Source organism: Lycorma delicatula, chromosome 1, assembly GCF_047948215.1.
Source record: "Lycorma delicatula isolate Av1 chromosome 1, ASM4794821v1, whole genome shotgun sequence".
NCBI lineage: Eukaryota > Metazoa > Arthropoda > Insecta > Hemiptera > Fulgoridae > Lycorma > Lycorma delicatula.
The window spans coordinates 322,769,436-322,782,247 of NC_134455.1; the positions used below are offsets into that span (position 1 = coordinate 322,769,436).

Genomic DNA, 12,812 nt, shown 5'->3' on the forward strand with positions numbered 1-12,812 from the left:
GTCGAATTCTTAGATTTTGTAGATTTCTTTCTGAAGTAGCTTCTAACATCTGTTTCTTGACTTTCCATTCAGTTGGAATATTATGTTCACTAATAGGCTTTTCATATTTATCTATACTGAGCATCTGTAAAACTAGCTGCTCCCTGAATGTCATAATCTGACTTTCATTATTATGAAAGTGGTTGTAAATCTGCCAAACATTTACTACTGAAGTGTTGAGTAATAATTCAAATGCAACCTTATGGTACCATCTAATGGTTCATCGCAGAGGTGTAAAGTAACAGGCCAACTAGTCAGAAAGATCTATCCCTTGCTTACACTTGTTATAATCAATTATTGCCGCTGGCTTTCTTACTAGTTCACCCAACCTATCTTTTTCCCCTGTGGTAATCTTTCCTAATGTGTTTTGTAATACAAAGACTTCTCACTTACCCTTCCATTTTCCAAGTACAATACCTTTTCTATTATGCATTCCAGTTACTTTGCCTTTTTTAATATTTTTCTTTATCACATCAGATAGAAAATGTTTTCTGTTTCACCAGAGTGTGTCTAGTAAATGGATATTTTTATCTAATGAAATCACTAATGGAACTGACGTATAGAAGTTATCAGTAATAATTACTCATCTAGAAACAAATATTTATTGTCAAGTTGAAGCACAACTCTTTCAGCCAGTCCAGTTGAATTTAGGTCAGATTTTCCAGAGTGTACAAACACTTGGAGGGTGTAACCTACAGGATTACAAGTTTAAACATCTTGAGCCCACATTGATGGCTTTTGTTTGGAACAAATTGGCTAAAGAATAATCTCCCTCTAAATGGAATCACTAATTCATCTATGGTAATAAACTCGCCAGATACATATTCTTCATGGAATCTTTCCTGAATTTTGTTGATCAGATCCCTAATTTTATATAGATTACCACTGTTAGCTGTTTCACTGCTGGCAAAATGAACAAATTTCAAAGTATCTGAAACCAATTCCATCTCATAATTTTAGGTACCAAATAATTACTCTAAAGAATTGATGTATTCTGGTAGTCAGAAATTTTATGATATCTCACTAACCCCATGTATATCTATAGAAAAAAATCTCCACATTTTATTAGGACTTGCATCAAACAACTGACTACAGCAATACAAATATTTTCTTCTATTTTTCATCATGAAATTTTTAGCATTTCTATTTGTTTCCACTACATAATTAAAATTTCATCATCAAGAAATTTTTTTATATATTTCAATAAATTTTAAAGCTTCTTTATTCTGAGGGTACGTATTGTAATAATTACATTTTTCTTTACCTATGAACTGAATATGAAGAGGTAATTTGACTTTATCAACTTTATGCCACTCATCTTCTGACAGCTCCACCTCTTCTATAGTTCCTTTTTTCCATTTTTAAATTGTGTTCTGGAACCACATTTTCATTTGTTTGAAATGTCAGGCTTATACTCAAATTCAGACAAATAAAATATACTTTCTTCATCATCACTCAAAAGTATGGCATGAGTTTCTTCATCATTCAGTTTCTTTTATGTTAGTCTACATGATTTGAAGTTGCTACAACCAGGCTGATTAACCATAAAGAATATGCAAATATTTAAATTGTAAACACTGAAGATAAAAAATTTAGTAAAATGTTAATTCATTCTTTAAAAAGTAATAAAATATTCAACATACCAAAACCTAAAACTAACCTAATTCATAACTAAATATGATAGCTAATATGAAAATTTTCATGCTATTTTCACTCATAATTAAATGTAACATTCATATAACTGAAAAGTAACTAATTAAAAATACATAACATAAAAAACTTAAGAAAATACTAAAAAAAATAGCCTCCTGGTATATAACAAACAATAACTCCCTCACTCAACTGGAGTTCGTAAAACAGGAAAATGAAGTGATAAAAGATAGTGCCAGGGTGCAATCACATTGTATGGCATTCCTTATAAGTCACATACAAATAACAAAGCATTCAGAACAGACCTCGAAATATTAACAGTATATAACATAAAGGTGGGATTGAGACGTCAGCGTGGCTACTCACAGTCTGTACAATATGGCTAGGAAGTCACTGTACCCCTAAACTTAACAACAAATATAAGTTAGGATATGTGTTTAGAACATACAGTATTTTCATTGGGGTCAGTTAACAAGTCAGTTATTGGGGTCAGTTTTTACATCACTCAGTCTGAGAAAATGACAGTTGTGGTAAAATGGCTGACACGAGTAGTTACAACATCGAGGAGTGGTTAGTGACAAGTGTATGGGTTCATGAACAGCAACATATGAATCAAACAATGAAGCTGCGTAATGATGTGTTTCAACAATACTTTAAAAACCTGCCACCACGAAAATGAACAATGTTGGCTTGGGAAAAACATGCATTTGAGTTAGGCAGTGTTAAAGATAGACTGCAGAGTAGATGAAAGTTAACACAGTTAGAAACATGTGCTGCTGTTGCAGTTTCCATTGAACAATCCCCAATAAAATCAACTAGCAAACGATCACAGTTGAACTTCGTGCACCGCAGACAACACAAGACCATATAAAAAAGAACTTGAAAGTTAGGCCAATTCGTTCGATGTTCAATGAAGTGTCAGATGCAGACAAGGAATATTGTGCTGCATCCTGCTGGGCTTTATTAGAAAAATTCTCCACTGCGCTGCAGTGCACTGTGGAAAGGTACTTTTTACTGACAAATGTGGAATCTATTGCAGTTTGCATGCCAGAAATGTGTTATTTTGGGTGAAAGAAAATTCTTATTATGCGATGGAGTTGCAAAGAAATCCATCACACATCATGATATGGGCTGGAATAATAACTCATCATTTGTTTGGTCCTTATTTATTTCTGTTTCTGAATGAAAAATTTTCAGGACGTTGGATTGGCTGCAATATTCCAGCATCACCAGCTCTGTTATCACGGCCACCACAAAGTCCTGATCTCACCACACCAGACAATTCATTATGGGGAATTATCAAGGCACATTTATCTGCATGTTGCTATACCACAAATGAAGAATTGTGTGACACTGTGAGGGGGACGCCTTCTGTAACGTAACACCAGAAATGCTCTGTCGCATTTCACAGAGGATGTAGCAACATGTAAAATTGTGCGTGCAACATAAGGGCAAACACAAACACCCACCATTAAAATTAATACTATTTATCAAGTGAGTAAATAAAATAATTCATTATTATAACGCATTTTTCATTTATAACTCATTATAAATTTTTAGTTCTAACTTTAGGAAGCACTGTGACTTCCCAGCCAAGCTGTATGTGATAGAATCTTGAGTAGTGCCAGTGCATCTTATGGCTTTTACATAAATCAATCCTGAGTAACGCCCATGCAATCACGGCAGCCAACGTGTTAAGCTAGTTTAGTCAAATTTTCTTGACTAATCTAGCCTAATGCTTACACATTAATTCAAAAATCCCTTATTATACAAGCCAAACAAAAATTCTAATTAGTAAAGTGAATAGTGAAAAATTCTAGAAGCACAGGAACAATGGAGAATCCAGGAAGGCATTTAAATGTTGGAGGAAATTATAATCAGATTTGAACCTCAGCACTGATCTCCCAGGATATGCTTTGGACAGAGAGATACACTTAGAGTAGAGAAATACTAGCACATGGACAGGGAAAAAAACAATGTTTTGTTTAGAAAATTTCTTTATCATATATTTATCTCTAGAAACAAGCAAAACTAAGAAAGCAAAAAATAAAAACCACAACGAGAAAATATACAACATAGAAAATTATAATAGTACAATAATAATTTAACTTATAACGTTCCACACCAGAATACTTAATTGCGATTTAGTATCCTATTCTATTAAGCCATTATGAATTCTCTGGAATTCATAACAACTTTTAATCAGCAGAAATAACTATAAATGCAACATTTCACATCACATAAAAGCAATAATTAAATTCTGAATTAATACAGGCACACTATTAAATCAAAAAAGTCTAATTTTAGAGAGTTAGTTTTACGAGACAAGCTGAAATAACATTTACACTTATTCCAAAAATAATTTCACTCACTGAACAAAGATTTAGCTGTTTATAACATTTTGACATGATGATCAATGAATCATATTTAAAATTTAATCATTCGTGTTTTAAAAACAAATACAATTTACCTCACGACTTGATCCATCAAGACGTATCTTTTCAATTTTATCCAAGTAGGCATCACACCAATACAAGTGATTTGTAACATAATCAATAGTTAAACCATTAGGCCATTGTAAATCAGCAGAAACAAATACCTGCCTATTAGAACCATTCATCCATGCTCGTTCTATTTTACCATGTCTTATTGTACCGAGAGCCCAGTCAGACCAATACATATACCTAGAAATTTTTTAAACAAATTTTATTATAACATATTCCAGAATACAGGCATATTTAATTAAAACTGAAAATAAAATAATATATACTTTAAACAATACAATTACAGAAAATTTATGCAGTTGTTTTAAATTAAATCAGGATAGTATAAAACTACTAACTCAATGTTTAGAAAAAATAATGAATCAGAATTTTTGCTCAGCTGACCTAAGAAAGTTACAAGTTTTAAAGCAAGTGGTCTAACTAAAATGTACTAAACATCCAAGTTAAAAAAAAAATCCAAACAACAAAACATGAATACAATAACAAAGCCAAGCCACCTGATATAGATATCTCCACTAGTAGCATTACTAACTATTAAAATTCCTAGCCACTGTTTTAAATTTCATTTTAGGAAGCACACTTCACCAATAACCTGAAATTACAGAGAGGTATAGAAGTTAAATTCCTGTTTATGTGTAAAAAATCAGTAGATTCATAAAACGAAATTTGTGGTGTTTGTTAGATGACAAGTTTAAGGGGATGATCAAATTGATTTTATTTGTAACAAAATCAAGCATATCATATGTTTTACTCTAAAGTACCTTAATAAAATGCTAAGCTTGCTATCATTATTAAATACTTATAATGCCTACATATATTCTCATATAAAGTTCAATGATATCTCTTGAGGCACCATCAAAAAGTCTAAAGGAGTTTTTAAAATTCAAAAGAGAGGTGTCATATCATTTTCTGGCACCCATAAATATGCATTGTTTAACCTACATTTAGAAAATTAAGTATTCTAATTTATCCTTGTGTTTATATTTATGAATATGCTATCTTTTCTAAAAAGAATTCTTAAAAAAAATAACAATATACGAGGGGCTATTCAGAAAGTAAGGAACGTTTTGGAATTTTAAAAAACCAAGTACAAGAAAAACTTTTTATTATATACATGTAAAAGAGGAACTAAAATACTACTTTTCAACATAATTGCCATATAAATTCAGGCACTTATCATAGCGGTGGACAAGCTTTGAAATTCCTGTGTCATAGAATTCTGCCGCCTGTGATCTCAACCACTCAGTGACGCACCCATCTTGCACAAAATTTGTGGTAGCCTAGCTTCTGTGAAACAATTTCAAACAATAAAGTCCGTGAAACTTGTGGGAAACATAGAGAAAGCTCAGTTATTGTAAAACAGCGGTTTTCACGAATCTTTTCATCAACTTTCGAGACCAGATCGTCAGTCACAATGCTCGGACGTCCACTCTTCTCTTTATCATGAACGTTTGTTCGCCCATTTTTAAACTGAATCCACCACTTCCTGACAGAACTTTCACTCATTACGTTGTTCCCATACACTTCACACAGATCCCAATGAATTTCTATTGGTTTAAGTTTTTTGCCAACAAAAAACTAATCATAGACCGCACCTCACAACTGGCGGGATTTTCGATTGCAGCACACATTTCAAATTTGTATATAAAAAAACGGGCAGTGCGGAGATGTTCCCGTTGTCACGGCTGGATGCTGACTGAGGTGCCGAGCACGAGCACGAGCACATCAATATATATGAGATTGGCGGCATCAGGTGGAAACATTCCTTACTTTCTGAATAGCCGTCGTACATCTTTACTAAACCAGACAATGGAACTCTCTTTTTCTGTTTAGCCTCCAGAACTACCATAAGATATTTCTTCAGAGGATGATATGTATGAATATAAATGAAGTGTAGTCTTGCATAGTCTCAGGTCGACCATTCCTGAGATGTGTGGTTAATTAAAACCCAACCACCAAAGAACACTGGTATCCACAATCTAGTATTCAAATCCGAATAAAAGTTACTTACTGCTTTTACTAGAATTTGAACCTTAGAACTCTCGACTTCAAAATCAGCTGATTTGCGTTGATGAGTTTAACCACTAGACTAACCCAGTGAGGTAGAAAATGAAACTGTTTTTATATAACTCAACATAACACTTCAGCTTACAAGAAAGGGCCTTGTTATGCTACCCCTATCGTTTTTAATAAATTGATGAACCATTTGAAAAATTTTCCCACCAATTTATTTAAACTATAATTAAAAGATTTTCTTTTATGGGAACAATAAAAGCATGGTTTTTATTATTTTATGAGAGCAGCGTGGTTTCATCTGGAAGGGTATATTAATTTACAAAATACAACTAACTCAACTAACAACAACTAACTCCCATGAATTACATGAATAATCTTCACACAAAGTGAAAATTGGAGTCTAGGTTGATGTGGATTGCACTGTGAGTCCAATCTTTTTTGAAAATACAATTAATAGTGACTATTATTCTGTTGTTTTAGCAAACTTCACTAGTCAGTTAACAGAAGTGGAAATCAATTACGGTTAGTTCCAGCAAGATGGTGCCACAGAGCACACAGCTAACAGATCAATGGCTTTTTTATGAAATGTCTTTGGTAAACAAATCATTTCGAGGGGCTTGTGGTATGCACGATCACCTGTTCTGACTTGCCCTGATTACTTTTTACGGGGGACAGCGAAACAAGCCAGTGTATTGCAACAGACCTTACATGATTGACAAACTAAAAATTATAATAATGGCATACATATGAGATATTCCAGTACGACATCTGGTTAAAGTGTTTGAAAACAAATTGAAATGTTTGCAGTATTGTAATGATGTTAGGGGAATTCATTTCAACAACTTTTATAAACTATTCCAATTATTGTAATATCAGTTTCTATGAAATAATGAAATAAAAATACAAATAATTAAGAAAGTTTCCTCATTACTCTTCCATATTTCCAGTGCACAGAAACTTTCTGAACACACTGTTTGATCATTTAATTTAAATATTATGAGAGAATAATTTCATCAGCATAAACATAAACCAAGCTCAACATTACAGGTTGCCTAAAAAAACTTCAGCAGCAGGTGATAGGGAATATGCAAGTTGAAATAAAAATTTAATTAAATATGTAAATGGTGATGATAATTTAATAATAATAATGAGAGACAATAATATTATTGTACAGGAAGAACAGAAAAGGAAAATAGTCAAGGTGTTTGGGTGTGGTCAAAGAAACAAGAGCGTATAAGTTTTCAGAATTTTATATAAAATATGGACTACTGATTGCAAACACAATTTTTAATACAAAAACTATTTTTTCTTCTGAATAAATGGAATGTATATAAGGCAAAGTTTCATAAAAGAAAGGCACACTAATTTGTTATTTTTGTTATCTCTCCTAGACTTTCATAGGGTTGTAACGCACATAAAGTACTTAAAATAAAAGTGGTACCATCACTAGTTCTGCATACACCCAGTCACCATGTTGAACAGAGTGTTGGTATTGCAGATCTGATCAACACATGAAATTTTGTGGGCTTTAAAGTGACATTCAACTGTATATTTGGCTCAGTAGTGAGGACAGTGGGAAACCACTTCATTCCTTACCTTTCCTAGAAAGCCTGGAGGAGGGTCTTGTTATTTGTAAGAATATGTGTCATTTTTCAGACTGATACAAGTCCAAAAATATATTAGGGTGCCTGCAATCATTATATTTATGGCAGTTACAACACATACAAAAGTAGATACACAAACTGTAAATGAAGCCAGGAGATATCAGTTAGATTACATATTGGCTAAGAAGAGATTTTAAAATAAATAATGGATTGTAGAACATACCCAAGAACAGACATAGATGCTGATCTTAATTTTTATATTGAAATACAGATTAAAATCTTAGAAAAGAGAAAAAATTAAGACCAAGACATAGAATATTGTTATATGAAAAGATAACAACATAGAGGCATAATTTAGAAACCTGTTACCTGAGGTACTGCAGAGATGAATGGAATAATTTAAAAAAGAAAACCATTAAGGCAGGAAAAACTCCAAGAAAAAAGAAGATAGATGGTAGCAAGACTCAGAAAACAAAATTATATAAGTGATGGAATAACGTAAGAGATACAAACAGACAAGAGATAAAGTGACATGAAAATGTACAAGTTTTCGAAAAATAAAATAAATTTGCACTTCAAACAAAAAGCTCTAAAACATCGAGATTATGCATGAGCATTATTTTTTTGCAGAAGGGTGTGTTTTAATTTGTGATGCTGAAGTTGTTCAGCAATATCCATGATTCACAAGAGTCCAAGGATATTTAGTAAATTAAATGCTACCTGTTTAAGAATGATGTAATTAGACTGTTTTATAGAAACTCAGAATATACTTTTGGGGTAATGCCTCTAAAATGAGACAATGAAAAAATGATCACATATTAAAAGAAGGCATTTCATGTAATATTTTTTAGAAGAAAAGAGTAGCAATTCACTCTAAATACTTATTAAACATCTTGATGTATTAACTTTTCTATTAACATACATCTTATATTACATTACAGATGATAAATCTAGAAAAAAATTTTGTAGCAAACATCCATATACACTGAATGAGATCAGGTAATCATTTTGACATTCTACACCACAGATTATCATTGTTTAGTATAAAAATAATTGATGCTATCCTTCCGAAGCCTGTCAGTGCATTAAATTAGAAAATAAACAAAAATTTAAGAAAGAACTTATTACATTTTTACAAGACTAGGTGCTACCAGGTGTTACCAGGAGGAATTTTTGGACACTCCATAATCACTAGAATTTGTATATATTATGTGTATTATGTTAACTATCAGCTCATCACTCAGCTAAAAAAATATTGTCACCAGAGCTAAAGCTATACTATTTATTATTCTATGAATGATTTTTGTTTGTGTTACATATTTTATGTTTCTGAAGATACTTGTAATTACACAAAGTAAATAAGTGATTTATTATAAGTTGACAGGATCTATACAACAGTCATTGTAAATAGATTGAAGTAAATGTATAAATATGGATTTTTGGGGCTTATTAAAAAGTGTGTTAATGAAATAATAAATGATATACTATGGCCACAATAATTTGCTTAGAATTCTATATACATTTTAAGACACCTGTAATTAATTTAAAATCACTAATCTTTTTTTTTTTTCAACATCCCAAAGCAACCAGCCCCCGCCGTTAGGCAAAACACAGTCACCTCAGGGTGTCGTGGCAGCAGTCTGTGCCCTCCTTAACTTATCCCTTCGTGGGGCTTTCCAAACGGGGTACCTCCAGCCTCATAGGAACATGCCAACTTCCTCTTCTGGACAGCCAACACGCCCCTCCACTGGAGAGCTACCCTCCTCGCCCCTACTGTACAAGCTCCAGACGTACATTACACATGTCCTTTGCTGTCCACGAACCTCTCACACCTTGAGAGTCCTCTATACCATCACTGGGGAACTCTGACCACCCACTCTTGTGGAGGGTCACTAATCTAAACAGTTCTATCTAACAGTTATACAATTTTATTCTAAACAGTTAGTCCAGAGGTCCCGAGTTTGAATCCTGGTCAGGCATGGCATTTTCACATGCTACTAGTCATTCATCTCATCCTCTGAAGTAATAACTAATGGTGGTCCCAAAGGTTAAAGAAAAAAAAAAGCTGTATGATAAATTTTATTTAACCATAGATGAATAAAACAGTTTAACTCACCCTTCTTCTGGATCGAGTACAATAGCTCGAGGATGAAACATGTTATCTCTTATAATCGTGCGTCTATACATAACATTATCAAGATTAGCAACACTGATTGAACTCAATCCTTCATCAGTCCAATACAAGTTCCTTCCAATCCAATCTACTGCAAGACCCTCACAGTTATTCAAATGTCGATCAACAACTGTCTCCCTTTTCGACCCATCAATTTTTTGCCTATCGATCATATATCTGCAATATTAAAATACATGTTTATCTGACAAAAAAAAAACTATGATTCAAAATGATGAGTAAAAAATATGATATCAGTGCACTATACATATTCATTTACAACAAAAATCATTGTTACCTAAAAAATTCCTGACTGCTTCTTGTCAAAATGAACAGTTTGAATACGTTCATCAGTTAATACGTATTCATCAGTTAATTAAAACTGTGAAGAAAAGACAATGTAGAAATAAAATTAACAAAAGGTATCTCCCACATGCAAACTATCAAATTGAGAACAATGAGTGTTTTGAAAATTCATCACACGATTTTAGAACTTTGCAGAAAAATTTTATATTTTTTTAATATATCAGACTAGTCAAAATAAACAATAAAAAGATATATTTTCTTAAGAGCATAAAAAATTACTTTTAAGACCAATTAAAAAATTTTAAAGCATAAAACGGTGTTTTAAAAGCATTTAATAAATGAATAGCCATTCATTCTACTGAAGACAAATTACACAACAAAATGGTTAAATGATGATTTTTATAAATTTCAATTTAAAATTTCTGCTGATACATTGCCTAAAAATTTTGAATAGAATATAAGTTTGCAGAATGCTGAACTTATATTGTTATCTGAATAAAGCATCAGATAAGTTATATGCCAATATTTTTAATATAGTTTCACACTTAATAAATTTTTACAAAAATTTTTTAGAAATCTTAATCAAGTTTTACACAAACTTAATTTGTCTCAATTTTTGTTTTGGTTTCAGAGTTCAAAATGTTCAAGTTTCTGTTTGAGACCACATAGTGTATGCACCATGTATCAGAATAATGTAAAAAATAAAGTGTAAAGACAGACTTTTTTTAAAAAGCTCCACATATGAATTTGTTTCCAGGAACAAATTTATACAGTAAGAATTATGTTTAAAAATTATTTAAACTATGAATTTATTGCTTGTAAACAAATTAAGGAAATAAAAACTATTTTTACTAAATTTAAAATAAGTAAATTCCTTTTTATTTAATGTAAATAGAATCACAGATTACTATAAGAAATAAAAGAAGTTGCATTTTGCAAAGCTGTTATACATTGTAGTTGATTATAGTTAATTATACCTATGACTGTTTTATGGTTTATAATCAAACATAAAATAAGACTAAATGATACAGTCTATAATAAAATCAATAACATTTTTGTTTAATTTTCATCTGGTGTAAACAAAATTTTGTTCCTTGTGTAAGCAAAATATATGAATAGCATCATTAATTTTCAGCAAACATAATTTTTTTTTTTATAAAAATAAAGTGAGCTGATATTCAAAAATGTTAATCATAATCAAATAATATAGGTAATATAAAGGGATTAAGATACACAATATCATTGTGTATCTTAATTTATTCATCCATATTTGAAAAGTTTGATCTGATCTAAGTGATAACTAAACTATGACAAACAAATTACTACACGTTGTCAAGTGCATGTGAGTGACCTATAACTGTTGTCAGTTATAGGTCTCTCTGACAACAAATTAACCTCTCCGGAGGTTACATAGTCTAAAACTAGCCACAAATTCACATTTTTGATCATTATCAATTTTTAAACTCAAAATCAATCTCCTTTTGTTTACTTATTTTAAATACTTACGAGGTCTGTAAATAAAGTAATGAGACTAGTTTCTTTAGGCAGCCAAAGTGGCAACACTGTAAAGTTACTAGTAAACATATGGTTATATGAACAGCTGATTTATATTAGGTATTAATATTTTTAGTCTATTGTTGCCACGTGAGAAGTAAACAAACTTTTCGTGAAACGAGTTTTTGTTGTGCGATACAAAAATGAGTGATACTAATTATGAGTAACGTTTTACAATCAAGTTTTGTGTTAAACTCGGTAAGAATGCTACTGAAACGTTTTCAAAAATGAAAAGGCCATACGGAGATGATGCTCTGCCATGAGCCCAAGTTTTTAAGGTGGTTTAAACCATTTTTAATCCCTGGGAATCAGTTGCGAACGATCCACGCTCTGCAAGACCGTTAATGTCAAAAAGTAACGACAATGTTGAGCGAATCAGAGACTTGATATGGTATGACTGGCGATAACTGTCAGAATGATTGCATAACAATTGAATTTGAACCATACCGCAGTCAATCAAATTTTGACAAACGAATTGAACATGAATAAAGTTTGTGCAAAATTAGTCCCAAAAAACCTCACTGTTGAACAGAAAAACAACAGGGTAGAAGTGTGCTGAAATCTTCTAGGGCAAATTGAAACTGATCCTGATTTTCTAAAAAAATGTTATTACTGGAGATGAATCTTGGATATTTGAGTATGACCCAGAAACAAAACACCAGAGCAAGGAGTGGCACAATTCAAATTCAACACATCCCAAAAAGCAAAAATCAGCAAATCAAAAATTAAGCAATGCTAATTTGTTTCTTTGGTAGTAATGGCAATGTCCATAAGGATTTTTTGCCTACAGGACAGACTGTAAATCAATATGTTTGCAGAGACATTGTTGAAAGACTGCGGAAAAGAGTTGCCCGCCTGAGGGCAGCCATCAAAGGCAACTGGATGCTGCATTATGAAAATGCACCTTGTCACACTGCACTCTCAATTAATGAATTTTGGCAAAGAAAAACATTCCTGTAGTTTCTCAAC

At 32.0% G+C, this 12,812-nt stretch overlaps 1 protein-coding gene across 2 annotated transcripts in view; it reads right to left on the reverse strand.

The window, feature by feature from the left end:
* LRP1 (LDL receptor protein 1) overlaps nucleotides 1-12,812 on the reverse strand; it is a 473,582-nt gene that overhangs the window by 279,162 nt on the left and 181,608 nt on the right. For both annotated transcript variants that reach the window (XM_075382014.1, XM_075382015.1), the window contains 2 exons: nucleotides 9,930-10,163; nucleotides 4,160-4,373 (listed from right to left, as the gene is read on the reverse strand). In XM_075382014.1, the coding sequence (XP_075238129.1) occupies nucleotides 4,160-4,373; nucleotides 9,930-10,163 (448 nt within the window). The remainder of the gene's footprint in view (nucleotides 1-4,159; nucleotides 4,374-9,929; nucleotides 10,164-12,812) is intronic.